The 19,228-nt window shown below is 37.3% G+C and overlaps 2 protein-coding genes across 6 annotated transcripts in view; one reads left to right on the top strand and one right to left on the bottom strand.

The window, feature by feature from the left end:
• The window catches only part of LOC107046082 (gamma-tubulin complex component 5), a 19,507-nt gene extending 7,703 nt beyond the window's left edge, over positions 1–11,804 (top strand). The window contains exons 3-6 of the mRNA XM_015268582.1: positions 10,729–10,929; positions 10,983–11,065; positions 11,155–11,314; positions 11,534–11,804. Coding sequence (XP_015124068.1) covers positions 10,729–10,929; positions 10,983–11,065; positions 11,155–11,314; positions 11,534–11,562 — 473 coding nt within the window. The 3' untranslated portion in view covers positions 11,563–11,804. The remainder of the gene's footprint in view (positions 1–10,728; positions 10,930–10,982; positions 11,066–11,154; positions 11,315–11,533) is intronic.
• A 2,992-nt stretch (positions 11,805–14,796) lies between these two features.
• On the bottom strand, positions 14,797–19,214 carry LOC107046081 (ras-related GTP-binding protein C). 5 transcript variants are annotated; one of them, XR_001461514.1, is made up of 5 exons: positions 19,112–19,214; positions 18,867–18,973; positions 16,829–16,977; positions 15,089–16,464; positions 14,797–14,914 (listed from the first exon to the last, which is right to left on the bottom strand). XR_001461514.1 is itself a non-coding variant. In XM_015268581.1 (5 exons), the coding sequence occupies exons 2-5, from the start codon at positions 18,867–18,869 to the stop codon at positions 15,574–15,576; spliced, it is 954 nt and encodes a 317-aa protein (XP_015124067.1). In that variant the 5' UTR covers positions 18,870–18,973; positions 19,112–19,214; the 3' UTR covers positions 15,508–15,573. The 5 variants fall into 5 exon arrangements, 3 of the variants coding, with proteins under 3 accessions (XP_015124064.1, XP_015124066.1, XP_015124067.1); XR_001461515.1 differs by lacking the exon at positions 14,797–14,914 and having other exon boundaries at positions 15,061–15,195; positions 15,341–16,464; XM_015268581.1 differs by lacking the exon at positions 14,797–14,914 and having other exon boundaries at positions 15,508–15,597; positions 15,687–16,464.
• Positions 19,215–19,228: the final 14 nt, after the last annotated feature.

The following is a 19,228-nucleotide window of genomic DNA, read 5'->3' as shown; positions in this document are numbered from 1 at the left end:
AATCAAAGAGTAATGAATTTTCTACATGACACAAAAAAGTCTAAATTTTTTTTATTTGAAGAATTTCTATCATCTAATTCCTTCATTGAATTGGCCAGTAAAAGTTCGCAAATAAAGACATTCCGCGAATAATTGCCTTTTTCTACATTCGCTTTGCAGGAATGAATATGGAAATGCTCTAAACTTCTAAAGACATAATTTTTTTTTGCATTAAATTGATTTTTGTTGAAATTTTCGGGATTTAGAAAAAAAATAATTTCTAGAGTGAAAAATTAAGGATTATTGAATAAGGTAATTAAACTGTTGAAGAAAAAATGAAATTCCATGGATCTTTTAGTAGTAAATTTCAGGCAACAAGATATTTAATTTAGTTTGAAAGAGCAAGCAATGAAATTCACATTTCATGACAATTATATGGAATTCAATACATTTTTCCATCCAAGTTACTAGAATTCTCATTTGAAAAATAATTACTCTGTTCCAAATTGCTCTGTATTTTTTATTGATAAATAAATTATGATTGTCTTAATCATTTTTTCAACTTTTTTAAGGTTGCATTTACTGACGTTTTCTTCAAACGACGATGATTAGAATCAATAGTTAAATTTATTTTTCTTTGAATAGATAAAAATAATATCCAACTTCAATATAGTAGTGTCCAGTGTCCTCGGCATATAATCCACTCTCAAGTATTACCCAATAGTAAAATATAAGCGAGACAAAAGAAAAAAAAGAACAGTATCCAAATTCAAAATTTATATGTGTAGAAAAAAAATCTGTGACTCATTTCGTAATAGCTGAGAATTAGAATGATCATATTTATGTCATTTGATCTGCATCATTATCATGAATTTATTTTAACTTTTGATTATTAATTTTGTTGTGACCGCGTTATCTGACGGGTGAAAATCCTGAAAGGGGTTTTAGGGGTGTCAAATAAGCGTAACAAATAAGAGGGGGTAAATTCAATAAAATGATGTATTTCCAATTAAATTTACAGATAGATAGTGAGGCCNCAATTAATTTTCAGTGAAATTTCGGAAGCGGAAAAATTCATAAAAATTCAGGAAAAAATACTATTACAATGATAATCAATTTTTCACTTCGAGAGTGAAAAATCGAGGGCTATTGAATTGTTTACATAAAAAATAATCATGGTCGTAGTTTACTTCGGTGAGTTGACTTTCTATTTTCCATTATCAAGATTTTTTTAATGTTCTCTAATAGTTATGGGTAAATAACAATTAAACTGTTGAAAAAAAAAATCATGCTCAGTTTAGTAGTAATTTTTAGAGGAGAGACATTGATTTCAGTTTGAGAGGGAAAAGTTATGACATTTCAAATTGCACTGAAAATTAAACAGAAATCAGCACTTTTTAATAGCATGAAGATAAAAACTCCCAAGTTACATGAATTTTCAACCGCACAATATTTACATTCAAAAATTGTATTGAGAATAAAAAGCTGTAACTCAACATTCCATGACAGCAAAGAACAAGAATTAGAATGTTATGTAATTACTTATATGAATTATCAAATTCATAAAAAAGGAAGGAGCAGAAGTCAAATTGTAATTTTAAGTTCAAATTTTGAATTTGAAAAATATTCTAAGGAATTCCAAGTACGGAACGATGATATGAACAACAGATTAATTGAATTGGCGAGCGAACGGATTAAAAAATTTCATAGCAACGTTGGGGTGCGCTTTAAACCAAAGTTTCACCAAACATTGACTTCAAGCAATTTACTCTCTAAATTATGTTTGAGAAGAAGTTGAGAAATGAGTCACAATGAGAAAAAAAATTAATTGCTAATAAGTTGGGATATATTATTTTTGTTAGTAGTATTGCATTTTGCAATGAGAATGTTTATGAACAATGAAAATCATTGCCGCAATGCGGAATGGAAATGAAAAGACAACCTTTCAGTTTGCCTGAGGTAATAATGCGAAGTCTAAACTATTGAATCTAGAAATATGAAAATTTTAGGGTAGGTTCTATTCCTGATGTGAGCATTCATTAAGAGAATATTTTGGAAAATGAAGGGATGTGTTTCTTCATGAAATCCAGCTCTAGGAACTTCAAGAAAGTTTGCAGATTCCTTGCAAAATCAGAGAACCGTCGGTCTTTTCCGAACATAAAATAATTTAGGAGTTTTTCAAAGAATTCAAAATATAAGGATTTTTTAAGAAACTTCCGGAAATCCAGAGGTTTTTCGGAAAGTAGAGAATATTTTGGGTATTTCTCAAATATTTGTGAATTTTTGAATAACACAATGGGAGAACAATCTATAAAAAAAAAGCCGGAATTTTCCTAATAAAATTGATGAGAAGGAGGAACGTGACCCCGAACACTGCACTTTGATTGAAATAAAAAAGCAAGAAATTACTTGAGAAATAGCTCGGATTTTTTCAAAGATTTCAGCAAAAATTTTCAAAATTCTTAAAAAAAAATCACAAAAATTCTGAGGTTTTAGGAAAAATTTTCAAAAAAAAATAGTGAAAAAGATCACAAAATAAGTAAAAAAGTAAAAATTGTGAAAAAGATAATGAAATGAGGCCAAGATAATCCAAATTAATAAATAATCATCAGACTTGGTCATATAATTTTTCAAAAAGACAAATAATTGAATGCTTTCGTAAAGTAGTAAAGGAGAATGAACGGGGAAACAAAGATTATAAAATTCTGGGATGCGAGCACTTTGATAATTATTGTTTTGCACTCTAAATAGAATTTCACGGAAATTCAGAATCAATCACGTATTGAAATATTGAAATCGAACAGGTGATGAACCGAAACGTTCTAAATTTTTTCAAGTCACAAATTATTCTTCATTTCCCAAATTTTAATTTTTTCATGTTTATCATACGCAAAAATGATTAATTCTTGCTTCTTAGATTTTCATACATAAATTTCAAACTACAAAATTCGTGAAAGTTCTTTAGCTTCCCAAATAATTCGAGAAAAATCTTTGAAGCTCTCCGGTTATCTGGAAAACTGAAATTTTCTGAAGAATTCAAGAAATTTTTTCAGTTTCCTAGGAAATTAATTCATAACCCTCCCCTCATTTTTCAACAATTACAGATTTTAATCAGATTATTTTAAAAAGTAAAAAAAAAAGAATTAATCGAAAATTGATTTATAAAACATTTATGAGTATATGAAGTTAAATAAATTCGATTTCTTCATTTTCACAACGAATAGGTAAGCGCGCGCACAGTTCTAGTATACATATAAAAGGTGAAGCCCTTTTCGAGGTGACTGATGTATCAACGCACAGCCCAAACTATAAGAGCTATGAGCATGAGCTTTTGCCTACAGCTACTCTTAGTGACGTAAGCTCCCACTAAGGGAGGGTTTTTGGAAATTCACCCCCTAAGGGGGTGAAAAGGGAGGAAAATTTTTTATGCAATTTCGAGAACTGCTCAAGTTGGAGAGTTGCAAATGCGCATATAGATTCTCGTTTCAAAATAAAAGGAACCGACGTCGGTGGCCGAGTGGATTAGACGCAAGTCTAGTGTGCGAAAGGTTGTGCGTTCGATTCCCCGTGGAACCGAATTTTTCAACGGAAGGCTCTGGCGAGCGGGAGGTTGCTAATAGAGGAACCGCCTGTACCGGCATGGGTTTTCTGTGGTTTCCCCATGCTACTTCTGTTCTATAGAAGTGCGAATGCGGTACAGTGTAGAATCCACAGCCGCATGCATAGGGTTGGATAGTGCCGAATGGGACCCGAAAAAGGGACTCCGAGGCCGTAAAAAAAAAAAAATGAAGTTTTTCTTATTTTTTCGAGAATCCACCCCTGAGAGGGTGAAACGCAGAAAGTTCTAGAAATATTCACTACTTTCTGGAGGTTTCTCGAATTTTCCAGAAAATGAGGGAATATTCTTCCAAACTAAAAACATCTATTTAGCCAATGAGAGTGGAAATTTCTAGAACTTTCAGGAGAACTCGAGAATGCTCTACGAAAGTTATTAGACAAATTATTCTCATTTCTATTATTATGAGATATTTCCTTGAAATTTTCGCCGTTTCGTCGAAAGTTCTCAGGTTTTCTGAAATGTTCTGGAAAATTCGAGAAATCTCTCAAGTCTTCTAGAAAATTCGAATAATTTCTGGAGTTTTCTAGAACATTCGCGAAGGTTCGTCAGTTTTTTGGAAAATTCGAGAGATTTTTAAAATTTTCTGGAAAATTCGAGAAAATTCTCAAGATTTTTAAAGAGTCCAAGAAAGTTCTTGAGTTTTCAAGTGAATTCAAAAAACTTCTCAAGTTTTTGGGGAAACTCGAGAAACGTCAACTTCTTCTTCATTGACTTTGACTTATAAATAATATTGCCTTCAATGTGATATCATTCATTCATTGAGGAATGAATAAAAAAAACAATAATTATCATCATCGTCATATCAATAATTATATCAATTATCATATTGATCATCATATCAATTATTCTACATCAATTTTCAACTATCCCATCGATGTGGCTAGTCCCCTATAGAACAATCCGTGTCCGTAACCAAGGTTTTTCCTTTGGTTTCGCCGCTCAAGTCCTTCCTTTCGCATGAACCATACATGTATTGCACTCATTGGAATGCTTATTAAATAAGCTTCAAAATGACACCTGATTTGTCCCATTCTGACTATTTTTCATTGACTTATGAGACCTTTAGGCAAAAATTGAATTTTTATGTTTTCACTCGAAAAATTAACTTTTGTTCGATTCTTCAATAGTTCTCAGTAGACTAGAAAGGGATATTTACACATCACTTTGAAGAGCATTTACTGTTCTTCAAAATTGTGTACAATAATAGTACATTTAATGCCCGAGCCTTGGAAAACAGATCATCCTCCCCCACGTGCAACATTGCCTTCCGAGCTGAAGGCGAGGATGGCAAGCACGTGGGGAAGGGTGATATGTTTTTCATGGCGAGGCGTGAACATTATTTTTCGTGTCGTGGGACCTGAAAAACGCAAATTTCGTGGCGCGAAGGGCCACGAAAATGGGGTTTTCCAGGTTCCGCGACACGAAAATCTGATTTAATTGAATTTTGATCAAGTTATTGCAGACTGATTCCATTTTTTACGTTAATGTCACACCTTAAAAATGATAGTTGTTACCATTTATTGAGGCTTTAGACGAGACCAGCGGGGATGTGTCATATGTCAATTTGAAGGTCTCATCGAGATCTTCAAATTGATACCCCACATTATCTCTCCTATCCACTAGATCAATTGTTATACGCGATAATGTAGTGGTTTTAGCACGTCATGTTTTGCTGTCACACCTAAAAAATGACAGTTTTTACCGTTTACCGGGGTCCTAGACTTGACCGGCGGGCATCTATCATATATCAGTTTGAAGGTTTCATCGAGATCTTCAAATTCATACCTCTGTGACGTATTGTCATTGATACGTCGGTTATTTGTTGAATACAATGTGACGTATTATGAATAATACGTTACATTAAATTTATAATGTGGGACGATGAGAAATGAAATATGATTTCTTTCTCATAGTACAGGAGCAGAGCTCAGCACTCTCACGGTGCCATCTGAGTCCAGCTTCTCGGTAAAGAAGCTGTTTGACTGTTCTAGTTGTGTGTCAATGATGACACTTAATTGTCTTAGTGTTTCGGGACCGTGAGACTGCTTGCTCTGCAATTTTAAGTCTTGAGCATTTTTACAAAGACTCTGCAAGGGCAGAGTACGATCAGGAGCAAAACAGAGCGGATCTCTGAGCTCAGGCCTTCAGCCAACCAAGAACCAAGTCAAGTCAAGGTCCCAAAGTCGAGTCAAGTACCGCGTTATACCGACCCATTAAACACTACCGTGTATAAAAGGAAGTTAATATATAATTATTTTACCCACATTAGTACGGTCGGTTTAATATCGTTAACCCTCCCTCTATCCTTCACTTATCCCTCCGATTGAGCGAACCACCCGTGAGCTCACCGAGACTAGCCGAGGTCGGAGGTGAACATGAGTTAAAAACGGAACAAATTAACTCATTTCGTCACATTGGCGCCCAACGTGTTTTTGGGCACTCATTCGGGGAAGCGAGTGCAAAAACAAGGATTACAGTGACTCAAAGGATTAAAAGTGAAAATTATGTGATGATTCCAGAACTGAAGGATTATACGAAGAAATTACGTGGGTTCGGTACAGTGCGCAACGAAGTTTTAAATCTGAAAACTGATGAAGTAGACATTGCCGTGGATTGATGTGACACTCGTGAATTTTGTGTGTTGAAGTCGTGCAGTTACATTTTTTTTTCTGGTACGTTGAGGGTCGTCATTTTGAAGAGGGCTCCAGAAACACAGCGTGCTAGATCAGCAAGGTACAGCTAGATCTAGTCTGCAGCTGATGGGCAGCTGCTGAACACGAGAAACGACAGAGATCTTCCATCGACGAGACGACGTCACCATAGGGATCTGAAGAGTGCAGGTCCCATTATTATTCACGATTCATAAATATTGCCATGAAAATGAATGCTTCAGCCATAAGAGACGGACTTCACCGTACTTCTCCTCAACGGTCATGAGGGATGAACAGCAGCTCCAAGGAGGTTGGAGCAGGACATCGACCAAGTTGAGTACCTCGGAAAAGTATCGCATGGCTTCCACGCCATGCATTGCAAGAGCTCCAGGACACGCAGAAGCAGCTACAAAAAACAGCGAAATTTGGGACCCCGGGACAATAATTGGACAACTTGCCAGGGTCAACCCTCTACTCGGAATATGGAAGTGGGCTGGCACAACTGATTCGGATCAGATATATGGGCCACACTGGCAACGATTTGCAAAGAAGACTGTCGAGGAATCTGCGCCACAAACATCAAAATACGATGAAATTGCAGAGGACATGGTTGCGAAATACTCAGACATCTACGCTCATGGGCCTGCGCTATTCCGTACAGACAGAGAAAGTAAAAAGACATACACCTCGTCTGAAGAAATGAAAATTCAGAACAATTCCGAAGGGGAATTTATTAAGACATCTAAAACCGATAATTTACATGTGAGGCTTGCATTCAAATCGGGTTGTAACGACAGATCGAGACCTCTAAATAATACAGGTATCTTCGAGTGCGACGAAAAAAAAGTGACAAGCCCAATGACAAGTTCGTTGAAAGTGAATCTCGAAACGGAAAATATGGAATTTCCAAATGAACTCGGATATCCATTCCATCTGTACTCTACAGTATATGTAGCTCCTCGAACCATCGTGAGCAAAGGCTGGGAGACAAAACCTCGGTTACTCGACCCGGGAGGAATGCGAGTATCAGCTGATATCCTAGCGACTGAGGCGACAGCTGATCATCATGTCCCACCTGACTCAGACCATAAACTGAGTGAAGAAGCTCCATCACTACCGATCATCGGAACCAACGTTTTCGGGATAAGTGAAGGAGGGGTACCTTCAGCACAGAATGACCGTGGACAACTGACACAACTATATTATGATGAGACAAGGCCCTGGCAATTTAATCCAGGGGATCCATCGTCACAGGGATTTCAAGGCATTGATAAAGTTTCCGAATGGAGTGCGATAATCGGGGGAAATTCAGCAAGTCCGGATATGATGGTGAACAACACTGTAATTGAGAATAGAAACGTGATAATTGCCAGTGAAAAACCAGTGGCAAGCAAGTCTAAAGACAGAGACACTAATCCCGTGAAAATAAACTTTACATGTGGAACTGTGCAATTTCGAAATGGGCTTGAAGAGTCACTGAAATTTGATTCTGGGGAAAGGATGATGCCCCGAATCGTAATGAGTGAAGACTCCGGGGTGACAAGTTATCAGTCATTTGATCCGGGAGGGTCATTACCAACAGCTGATTTCAGTGCCACCGAAGCTATGACTGGACTGGATGACTCACCTGATTTTCAATACAAACTGGATAAGGGTATATCATTCCTGTGGAGTGACGCGGACGAACGACCCAGGGCAGCGTTGAATCGAGGTGGTCGGGAGATAAGGCCCAGCTACTTGATCTGGACGGGTTATTGTCATCAGCTGACAGATAAGCAGCCAATAACAGCTGAGAGATCTCTCTCAGGTCTCTTCTGCCAAGCTTGGCAAGAGGGAGCGCAACAACAAGGGATTTGGAGAAATTACGAGTCTCAAGACCCAGACATCCTTGCTGCCGATTAATCAGGAGATTAATTTCATATCTAGCGTGGGAGGGGTACTCTCGGAGAGAGATAAGTATGAAAAAAATTGTCGACCGGTTACATCCCTTCTGGTAAGAAAGAAAATTATAAATGATTGTCTTCAGAAAAGCTTCAGCTAGAGACTTGAAAAAAAAAAAATGTGGCAAATAGAAAAAAAACAAACAAATTTCAAAAAGAACAGAAAATTTAGAAAATAGTTAATGATACGGAAAATTCGAGACTTCGAGAAAAATTGGGAAAATAATTGAATTATGCATTGATATCACGGGATGAGGTTCGAAGGCACGGACCCCAAAAAAATCTAAAAGTTAGAAGAGAGACTTATCCAATAAAAATGGGATTCAACTCATAAAAACGTGATATCTATGAATTTTTTAATGTGGACCGAATTTATTCATCACTCGACGTAAATATCCGAACTTCAAGAAGAGTAATTTTTGGATTTATGGAGGAGAAATGCTATATCAAAGTAATGATCATGAGGCATTCCTCGTGAAGAAGAAAAAAAAATCATTGATGTCATCGTAGAATGATTTTGCAAAGAACATATCCATACTCGTTAGGTTCTTTCCCTCAAACAATCATAGAGATGAAATTCATTGAAAAACAAAATGTGGAGGCAATACAGATACGTCATTCCTTCCTTTTTCCCCCATATTCTCACACTGCAATTTTGAAACAGAAATTTCAAAAAAATACAGAGCTGTGTAGAGCTCAAATAAATTTTTGATGTCCTTCATCGTGATGAAAGGGGAAAATGTCAAAGCGACAATAGAAAATAGTTTTGTATCCTGTGAAAATATGATCACCATAGGAAATACAAAATAATTTGTCACCTAATGTAAGACCCAAGGATTTGAAACTTCATGTATGAAAGTGAATTTTTGTAAGGGTTCGGTCGATTAGGTTTTTCTGTCGAGCTAACATTTATGTACCTTTGCTGATACGATTTTTTTTTGAAAGTATTTAAGGTCATGCAACTTAATTGCATTTTAAATTGACTATAAGCAAGCTTTATATAGTTTGAATTATTCTTGCCGCTAAGGCATGGGTTTAACGCTCATATAGCAGGGGTCTTGATAGCCCTTCAGGCATAAGGTGAGGCCCATAAGGCACAGACATATGTGATGTCTTTTGATTTGCTTACTATTGTGACCTAGATGTTGTCTAGGGTAACAATAGTTTAATTAGGGGAGTGTGACGTATTGTCATTAATACGTCGGTTATTTGTTGAATACAATGTGACGTATTATGAATAATACGTTACATTAAATTTATAATGTGGGACGATGAGAAAAGAAATATGATTTCTTTCTCATCGTGCAGGAGCAGAGCTCAGCACTCTCACGGTGCCATCTGAGTCCAGCTTCTCGGTAAAGAAGCTGTTTGACTGTTCTAGTTGTGTGTCAATGATGACANGTCGAGGTCGGAGTGAAACAAGAGTATTAAAGGACAAATAAACTCATTTCGTCACACCTCATATCTATTTTATCCACTAGATCAATTATTATAAAGGATAATGTAGCAATTTTGGCATGTCACGTTTTGAAAATTTCCATGTTTTTGTTCACATCTGTGAAAATATTTTGTGCTCAGTTTAAAACACTTTTACTTACCTTCAAATTAACACATGAGTAATTTGGTTACTACCACTTTTCATTAACTTATGAAAGTTTTTATACAAAAATTGAATTTCATGATTTTTATCGTAAATTTAGCTCTAATTTATTTTTTGCATGACTATCATTCCAATAAATGAGACTATTCATCTACTATTTCAAAGAGCATTTTCTGTTCTTCGAAATGGCCTATAATAATTATATGCAAAATTCTGTAGAAAAATATCTCGCTTGACACACTCATTCGTGTGCAACGGAATTATCGGGAAAGATCTGATCATTTTTAAACTCATGCTTGTCATGCTACAAATGAAGGAAATAGAATTAAATATTGTACGATACATATTCAAAATTCTTTTCCAACTCATTCTCATTAGAAACTAGTCTCCGTCACTTCTATCGTAAAATACTGATTCGATAGGCCATTCCATTGTACGAACTGTCGAATTTCGACATCGCGATGGAAATTCGCGCCATAAGCTGGTTCACAAAGGAAAATGTTTTCTTTTTGCTTCCGAAGTTTTGTAATCGTTGATTTTGAAGATCTCATAATTTTGCATGGAAATGACGTAGAATGTCATGAAATGTAAAGATATGATGTTTTTAGGATGTGTGTGCGAATTTTTCAGAAAATTTTTCTAAATCTGCACAGAAAAAGGACTAAAATTGAAGCTAATTATCAATGGAATTGATAGGGAGAAAGAAAAATAGACTAATAACGCATAAAGTAACACACATTGCTTCTGTCGAAAAGGCTCGCAAACCTGCTTATTTTTCCTTCAAACTCATCACTTTCATCATTTTGAATAACCTTTGATATTCGCAAAATAATCTGTGTGAATTCCTCAATTTATTTTTTATTATGATTTTGTTTCAAACTCTGCAAGTGAATATTTTTCAATTCATTGATTTTAAAATCCTACTTGTATTATTTGCAGACCTTGAAGGAAAGGATTCTGTAAATATGAATGACATGCTCCACCATTTTCACACAAGAAGACTGGAGAGCTTGAGATTCTGGTTATTACATGCAATTGGATCTATCCACTCTTATCTATGTGGTCAAGTATTGCAGAGTCTTGGCTTGATACTGGAACAAGAGTTGACAATGGCTGATAGCTTAGATGCTATTATTCAAGGTATTTATTCGATTATGAACTATTTTCTAGAAATTCATTTTGTTTGATTCCAGCTCACAATGAGTACTTGGAGAAAGTGCACGTGCATTGTCTCCAAACTTCTCAGTTTTCTGATATCATGGTCACAATTAATAACGTAAGCAAACCATTTCCCTTCAAACTAACAAAAATATTATATCAACGAGGAAACGCAATTCATGCAAAATCATTTTACATCACAATTAGCTACTTGGAATGTGCGTCCACGTGAGAGAACGTTGGCAACATGGAGCAAAGCAACTGATCGCGTCAGAACTGGATCTCATGGAGTCTAGTTTCACGAAGTATCATACTTATCTCGCTCTAGCACTTCACAACGCAGTGCAATACAAGGAGGCTGATTATTGTAAGTCTGAGATCTCCGTTTCCAACTTGAGGGACTTATTTCAATTAAACATCCCTCATTTCTATGACTACACTGATAATTGCTCCTAAAATATTAAAAATTCCACTCGATCAAGTAATTATCAATTTATAAACAATACTAATTTTAACACTCAACCCTAACTCTTTACCATTCAAAAATACGTTTTCTTTTTCTTTATTTTCATGTGTTTTTTTCCAGTGGCTGGCTTGACATCTGCTTTTAACTGAAAGTGCTATGCAGTTGTTCCCACAAATTACACACAAAACTCTTTATACATTCTAATCAATTAAATTAATTTCGTTCAATATGATGTTATTACCAAAAACGTGGTCATTTGTACATTTTCCGTCCCCTCATTAAATACATTCATTAATTCCCCATGAAATTATGAACTCATTGTCGATGTATCTAATGAAATTTCTTATCGAGATATTGAGAAATATCCTAAATAAATCCAGTTTTTTTGTAATTCACTGAATTCTATCACTCCTGATCTCTAAATAAATTAGACTTCATTATATCAGGAATGAACTTGGGATTAATTTTGGCGTGAACATCGTTTGAGATAATAAATTGTGTCTTCAGAAGTCGTTTGTCTGACCCATGTTGACCATTACCTTTTGATCAACAAGTACTTGAACTTTAGTTTGGATCAAGTCTACGGTGTAAGTCGGGCCAATGACTCACAAAGTTTCCATTAATAAATGAGGAAATCGAGCAAAACTCTTGAAATGTTTCTATTGCTCAGCGGGAGCCGCCTTGAAATTTTCAAGTCTATATGGTATCGCTGAAGGGACTTACTAAGTTACTGACTGAGCGACTTTCGACAGCCCATTTTCCTCCTTACTTCATCCAAAAATATCATTTTTTAAGTAGTTACCTTAAATGTGCTCCTTGGATTACAATTGTCATCAGATTTAGTATTCTGTCTTCTTTCTTCGAAATGGTCGTTAGATGTCAAAGAATAATATTTTTGTCATTCCGGCCGTGAGGCAGCGCTTCACGGACGCTGCGCTCCGCTCCGCGTCCGTGAATCTCTGCCTACGGCCGTCATAACAAAAAATACTGTTCGTCATACGGCCAAAAAAAACTTTTCTAGTTCATATGATTGCAGCCCTCGCCTTCGGCTCGGGCTGCAAACTCATATTCGCCAGAAAAGTTTCTTTCGGCCTAGTGACGAAATATACTATATATACTAGGGGGCTACGCCCCCTGCTCGCTCCGCTCACCNGGCACCTCCCCATATATGGGCACCCCCCATATATATATATAGGCATCCCCCATATATGAACACCCCCCGTATATGGGCACCCCTCATGACCCTTACCACCGCTATGACCCTCGTGACCCTTAGTGCTCCTATGACCTTCGTGACCCTCAGCGATCCTATGACCCTCGTGACCCTTACCACTCCTATGACCCTCGTCATCCTTAGCACCTCTGTGACATTTAGAACCCCTATGACTCTTGTGACCTTTGAGACCCCCGTGATCCTTATGACCCTTAGCCCCTCTATGACCCTTAACACCCCTATGACCCTTAGCACTTCTCTGACCCTCGTGATCCTTATGTCCCTTAGCACCTCTATGACCCTCGTGACCCTTATGACTCTTAGCTCCTCTATGACCCTTAGCACCCCTATGACCCTTATCTATATTAAGGATCACGATGACCTTCGTGACCCTTAAAACCCTTAGTACATCTGTGACCCTCGTGGCCCTCATAACTCTTAGCCCCTCTATGACCCTTAGCACCCCTATGACCCTTATGACCTTTAGGGCCTCTATTTCCCTTGAGACCCCCGTGCCCCTTATGACCCTTAGCCTCTATAACCTTCATGACCCTTAACATCCCTATGACCCTTGGCACCTCTATGACCCTCGTGACCCTTAGCACATTTATGACCCTCATGACTCTCGGCCCTTCTATGACCCTTATGATTCTTAACACCCCTATGAGCCTTAGCACCTCTATGACCCTCGTGACCCTTAGCACATTTATGACCCTCATGACTCTCGGCCCTTCTATGACCCTTATGACCCGTAGCACCCTTATCCTATATTTATTAGGTTTTTGATGGTTTTTCATGTTCTTTGTCTTCAGTGCCAAAATCATTATTTTGAGATCGCCGAAACCATTCCTTGCAAGTTGTATTAGATGGAGCATGCTCACCGTAAATCTGCACAAGCAAACGATGAGTTTCCGCTACACTTTTCTTTGCAATATAATAGAGTAATAATACTTCCCGCAAATGTTTACTTGGAACGAAAACCGACATTGTCACGGAGGTAAAAACACTTGTTGCTTACATTTCAACCAAATGTCACATTGTGCATTTGACAGCTGACATAAAGTACTATCGAATACAAGTGCTGCAATTTATTAGTGCATGTAAACAATACTAAAAACGACATCTGTTGGGAAAGGGCGGAGTCATTCACACACCTAATAGAATTTTCTTGAATTCTGTCGAATTTTCTAAAGACTCCCGCAATTTCCTCGAAATTCTTAGAAATTTGTAGAATTCCTCAAGAATTTCTAGAATTTTCTTGAGTTGTCCAGAAATATCCTCAATTTCCTCGAAATTTTTAGAAAATCCGGAGATTTTCTCGAATTTTCTAAAAGCTCCTTGAATTTATTATTTTAGTTGTAACGGTTCTAGAACATTCCATCGTTTTCCAGAAAGTTCTAAAAATTTCGAGAATGTTCTTCTCAGAATCCTCGTTTGGCACCCACTGCCACCCATACACAGCCACCGTCGTCAAACTCTCTTGAATTTTATCTAATTATCCAGACACTCCCTCAATTCTCTCTAACTTTTGAGAAACTCCCGAGATTCTGTCAAATTTACTAAAAACTCATTGCATTCCCTCGAAATTTCCAGAAACCCCTTGAGTTTATTAGAATTTATAACTTTAGTCTTGAAGGTTCTAGAATATTTCATCATTGTCCAGAAAGTTCTAGAAATTTCGAGAATGCTCTGGAAATTTTTAGATCTTTCTAGAGCCTTCGTTTACTATCCACTGCCACCCATGACAGCCAACGCCACCGAACTCTTTTACTTTGAAATAGAGAGTAAGGGCTATCTACCCCAATAAACGCGAATGAACGGGGATAGGTGGTTGTGGAGAAAAGTGAGCGTTCACATAACCACGCTCCTCTTTTATATATATAAGATTTATATCGGAAACCAACTACTTATTCAAGAAATATCATGTGATCTTTTTTAAATGTGAGAAAATTGGTCATGAGGTTTTTACACAATTCATCCTAAAACTGTCGAAAAATGTGATAATAAATACTTCTTCCTCCCAATTTCCAGATAAAATGACTTCCAAAATTCCCATTATGAGAGAGTTCCTAGCCGAAGTTGCCCACCAGACTCTCCCCCCCTCAGGCATTCCCCTCCCAATCAGTCTGTTGATAAAAAATGGCAATCAACTCTGGAGTGAATTAAATTCAGCCAAACAAATTCCAACTGAAATTTTTCTCCGTGAATACGATGAACCAGTCTTCCACCTCTGGTACCAATCAATAAAGAACTTCTTCGATTTGTCTCGTTACAACCTCAGCGGCCGCCTGATGAATTTAAAAAGTAAATTATTCTCATAATCCTACTTGCTTTGTAATTACATATAAAATATTACTCCATCGATTAACCAATCTATCACTTAATTAAGCACTTCGCAATTGAAATGCTACAATATCCAATCATGGGACTGTTGTGTGAAGTAATTCATCAATTATATTTACATTTAATTCTTTGATTCTTATGCTAAATGCATCGTACAAATATACAGATGTTAATGTTGATCAATCAATCACTTGATTATGTAGCGAAGGGCTGAAGACAGGTGAGTCTAAAATGTAACAGAAATTATTTTGAGAGTATTTCGGTAACGAATAGGTTTACAAAAAAATGGTGAATGACATTAACGTTGTTCTCGGGACTCCTTATTTACAACGGTAGTTGCAAAATGATTGTTAGAACATTTTTGGACTCACCTACTTTCTAAGAATCTGATATAGCTCTTCCTGTAAATATGTTGACACTTTCTCCAATTTTTCACCGCTCACTATCTTATTAAATGAGACTCATTGATTAACTCTGTGCGAGCACGATAGCAGTGCCATTCTGTCCATTATTGCCAGACTGTCCCCCAGGAGCACTATTTTCCTCAGTAGCACTAGTCGGGCTCGTCGAATGGTTATTAGCACTAGCCGCTTTATTCCTGAGCTCAAACACCTGCTGGATGGCCTTCCTGAAGCACAGGAAGTTGTAATCAATGACCCCCTGTCTATCAAAATTATCCTCCCTCAGGATACAAACAAGAGCCAAAAATTTATTGACTTCTCTCAAGTAAAGAATCGTTCCATTATTAAGTTTTATCAAACTGGAGCTCTGATTATCGAAGGCAGCAGCTTCCAGATCTTCTCTCAACCCATAGATGCAGGAGACGTCAATTACAACATCAATCATATCACAACAAAGTTCGTAACTCTGCATGTCCACCGGAGAACTATCAGTCGCGATGTAAATCTTTGAAACAACGTCAAATAAAAAAGCTTTTTCAATTGCTGAATTAGATATTAAAATGTTTAATAAATTCTCCAAAGTTGGTAATTGAGGAATTAATTTCTGCACGACTTTGCTGAAGGCTTCGAAGATGCTGTGATCGTAAATAGATGTTAAATGGAAACTTAAATGAATCTGATCGTAGTTTGAATCTGCTAAATCGTCGTTGGCCCTCGTGTGAATGTCCCTTTGAGTCTCCATCTTGTAATCGTCTGATAAACCATCGACTTTGTGAATGAAAACCTCGAATTTTATGGCTTGATTGACCTTGTAGGCTTTTGTCACTGTTAATTGAAGCTTGTTTAGGGCCTCCATATAGTCATCCTGAGCGTCGATGACGAATACCAGAGCTCCACAACCACCGAAGATCATGTCACTGTCGAAAGTCGGATCAAAGAAGTCAATCTGACCTGGAAAGTCCCAGATCTGGAATTGCACGAAACTTGAGTTGCTTATATCGTCTTTTATGATCTTGTTGGTGCTTTCTAAGAAGAGCGTCTCGTTCGGCGACATCTTATGGAAGACCACTTTCTGGATTGATGATTTTCCACTCCTAATGAATTTTATCGATATCAATTCAATATCCTTGGAATGAGATCTTGAGAAAAATGCCAAGAGACTTTCTTACTAAACTATAGAATTTCGTTTGCAAAAGGAACATGGCATGAATTTCTCTAACACTTATATTCGCAGATGTTTTTTATAGTAAAAATTATTTGGAGTGATTTTGCAATTTGTCTTTCTTTGACAAATTTTACGGAGGTTATTCTTGTAAATATTAAATTTTCTATGAAAAAATGGTCACTTGATATACTTTTCTGAATCTTTAAATCTGGAAAATGATAGCAAAATAATCCGGACAGAATTTTCGATTTCTTCCTGTTAGTTTTGCGAGATTTTGGAGGCTTGTTTGTCACCTTCTGAGGCCCATGAGAAGGATACGGGGCTTCTGCTCTCCTGGAAGTAGACCCGTGGAGCCATCGCCCTCGGGATCGAAGGGAGTGTATCCGAAGTCCTGGGGAAATGAACCCACATCGTAGCCAGCCTGGTACTGGTCATCGTCGTCCTGAATTCATTTTTTTTCATTAGAAGAATGTGTATCTGTACCAGGATAGCAAGAAATATATTTGCTATAGCAGAAACTTCTAAATTCTTAGAATCAAAAATTGTGGCAAAAAATCATGTGGAGCATTCTACCAATTTATTTGTCAATTTTTGGCAGGAAAACTATACACTCCCGGTTGTGACGAGTGATTGGAAGGTAAATTTTAAGGCAAATTATTAAATTTAGTATCAGTTTTTCTCAGAGTAGATAATCTGTAACACTTGAAAATTCAAAATATTTGGATTGCTAGAGGGCTCGGAATCGGGCACATACAACACTCTACTGTTAAGGGAATAAATTAGTCAGTAACTGCAGCATGTACTATGTTATTTGTTGAGGAAGTTAATCCTTTTCTGATAGAAAAGTGATGAATTGAAAAATACTGACGATGAGTATTTGTACATAATAGCAATCGATTGAACAACTCTCAGCCAATTCCTCTTCAATGTCTAAAATAAACCGACTGAATAAATTGGTATCTAGGTAATTCAAACAGGGAATAAAAGAGAAGGTTAAGAGTGAAAAATTATACAATAGTATGGAATTTTTTTTCTTTTTAGGACTACTTCAGATGATGATACAAAGTGAATGAATAGATGAAAAAAGGATGGGGATGAAAGTTCCTTTTACCAAGCTATTATAGCAAAGTTGTTGAGTTGTAATGCCTGTCAGTAAGGCCTAAACTTCCGGACCAGGAGGTAGCCCTTAACCTGTCAGTAGACGTGCCAAGAGAGAATCTCTCATCGGTTACTCGTAAAGATAGAGCCAAATATCGCCGCAGCCAGCGCTGTTCGGGGTTCAGCGGCACGAGTCCCGTACCCGCAACACGTAGAAAACTTTGGCCGAGCCAAAAAAAAAAAATTTTTTTCTACTCATCGCTGACCGATAGACGACTTTTATCACCTTCGGAGTCAACTCGAAGAGTTACTTAGGCATTTAAAAAATTTCAACAAAATATTTGCAGTTTTAGGAAATATTTCCTATGGAGTAAAAATTGTTGGGAGAGAAAGGCTCATAGCGCGCCTACTGACGGGTTAAATAACGTATTCCAACCTTAAAAACAATACTTCTATCCTGTGTACCTTGTGTACTCACAGAGATTCTGACAAAGGCTACTGATAAATATGAGTATTATCATCCAAAAAAAATACTACAAGAAAATAGTATATTGTGCCCCTAGGGAGTAAAAGTATTTTCTGACGAATGTGACGTTATAACCCGAGCCGAAGGCGAGGGTTATAATCACATGAGTGAGAAATAGTATATTTCGTCACTAGGCCGAAAGAAACTTTTCTGGCGAATATGAGTTTCTCACCGAATATGAGAACTCACGGCCGGAATGACAAAAAAGTTTCTTTCGGCCTAGTGACGAAATATACTATTTTGGTCATATGACGAACAGTATTTTTGTGATTCCGGCCGTGAGGCAGCGCTTCACGGACGCCGCGCTCCGCTCAGCGTCCGTGAATCTCTGCCTACGGCCGTCATAACAACAAATACTGTTCGTCATACGGCCAAAAAAAACTTTTCTAGCTCATATGATTGCAGCCCTCGCCTTCGGATCGGGCTGCAAACTCATATTCGCCAGAAAAGTTTCTTTCGGCCCAGTGACGAAATATACTATTTTTGTTATGACGGCCATAGGCAGAGATTCACGGACGCGGAGCGGAGCGTCCGTGAAGCGTTGCCTCAGGGCCGGAATGACAAAAATACTTTTACTGGCATGTGGCACACGATATTTTATGTCTCGAGGACTCAAAACCGCGATTTAACCGAGCGAAGCGAGGTTAGAATCGCGGTTTTCCGTCCCTAGAGGCATAAATAAAAATACAAGATTAAACCTGACTCACCATTCTCACAGACTAGCTGATCACCCACCGATGGCAAGAAGCGAGAACAAAGATGAATATTATTATTTCTAATTTACTTCGGGTGACAGGTGAAATGAATGGAAAACCTGGANAAATACAAGATTAAACCTGACTCACCATTCTCACAGACTAGCTGATCACCCACCGATGGCAAGAAGCGAGAACAAAGATGAATATTATTATTTCTAATTTACTTCGGGTGACAGGTGAAATGAATGGAAAACCTGGATTTGTTTATATTCGCGTGATGCGTATGTGAATTTCTCCAATTGAGAGAACAATTAGGAGGTTTGTGCAGAGATAATAGGGGAGATTGCTCAGGCTTATGGGAACTGTTCGAT

This window comes from Diachasma alloeum, unplaced genomic scaffold (genome assembly GCF_001412515.2).
Source record: "Diachasma alloeum isolate Michigan unplaced genomic scaffold, Dall2.0 Dall_scaffold_01195, whole genome shotgun sequence".
Classification (NCBI taxonomy): Eukaryota; Metazoa; Arthropoda; class Insecta; order Hymenoptera; family Braconidae; genus Diachasma; species Diachasma alloeum.
This window is presented reverse-complemented; position numbering and strand designations above follow the sequence as displayed.

What these genes read in the sequence shown, in the direction of transcription:
- LOC107046081 (XM_015268578.1), bottom strand. An exon ending in CTTCTCATGGGCCTCAGAAG is followed by an intron (nt 16,465 to 16,828) that starts GTGACAAACAAG and finishes AAAATTCATTAG; the next exon opens with GAGTGGAAAATCATCAATCC.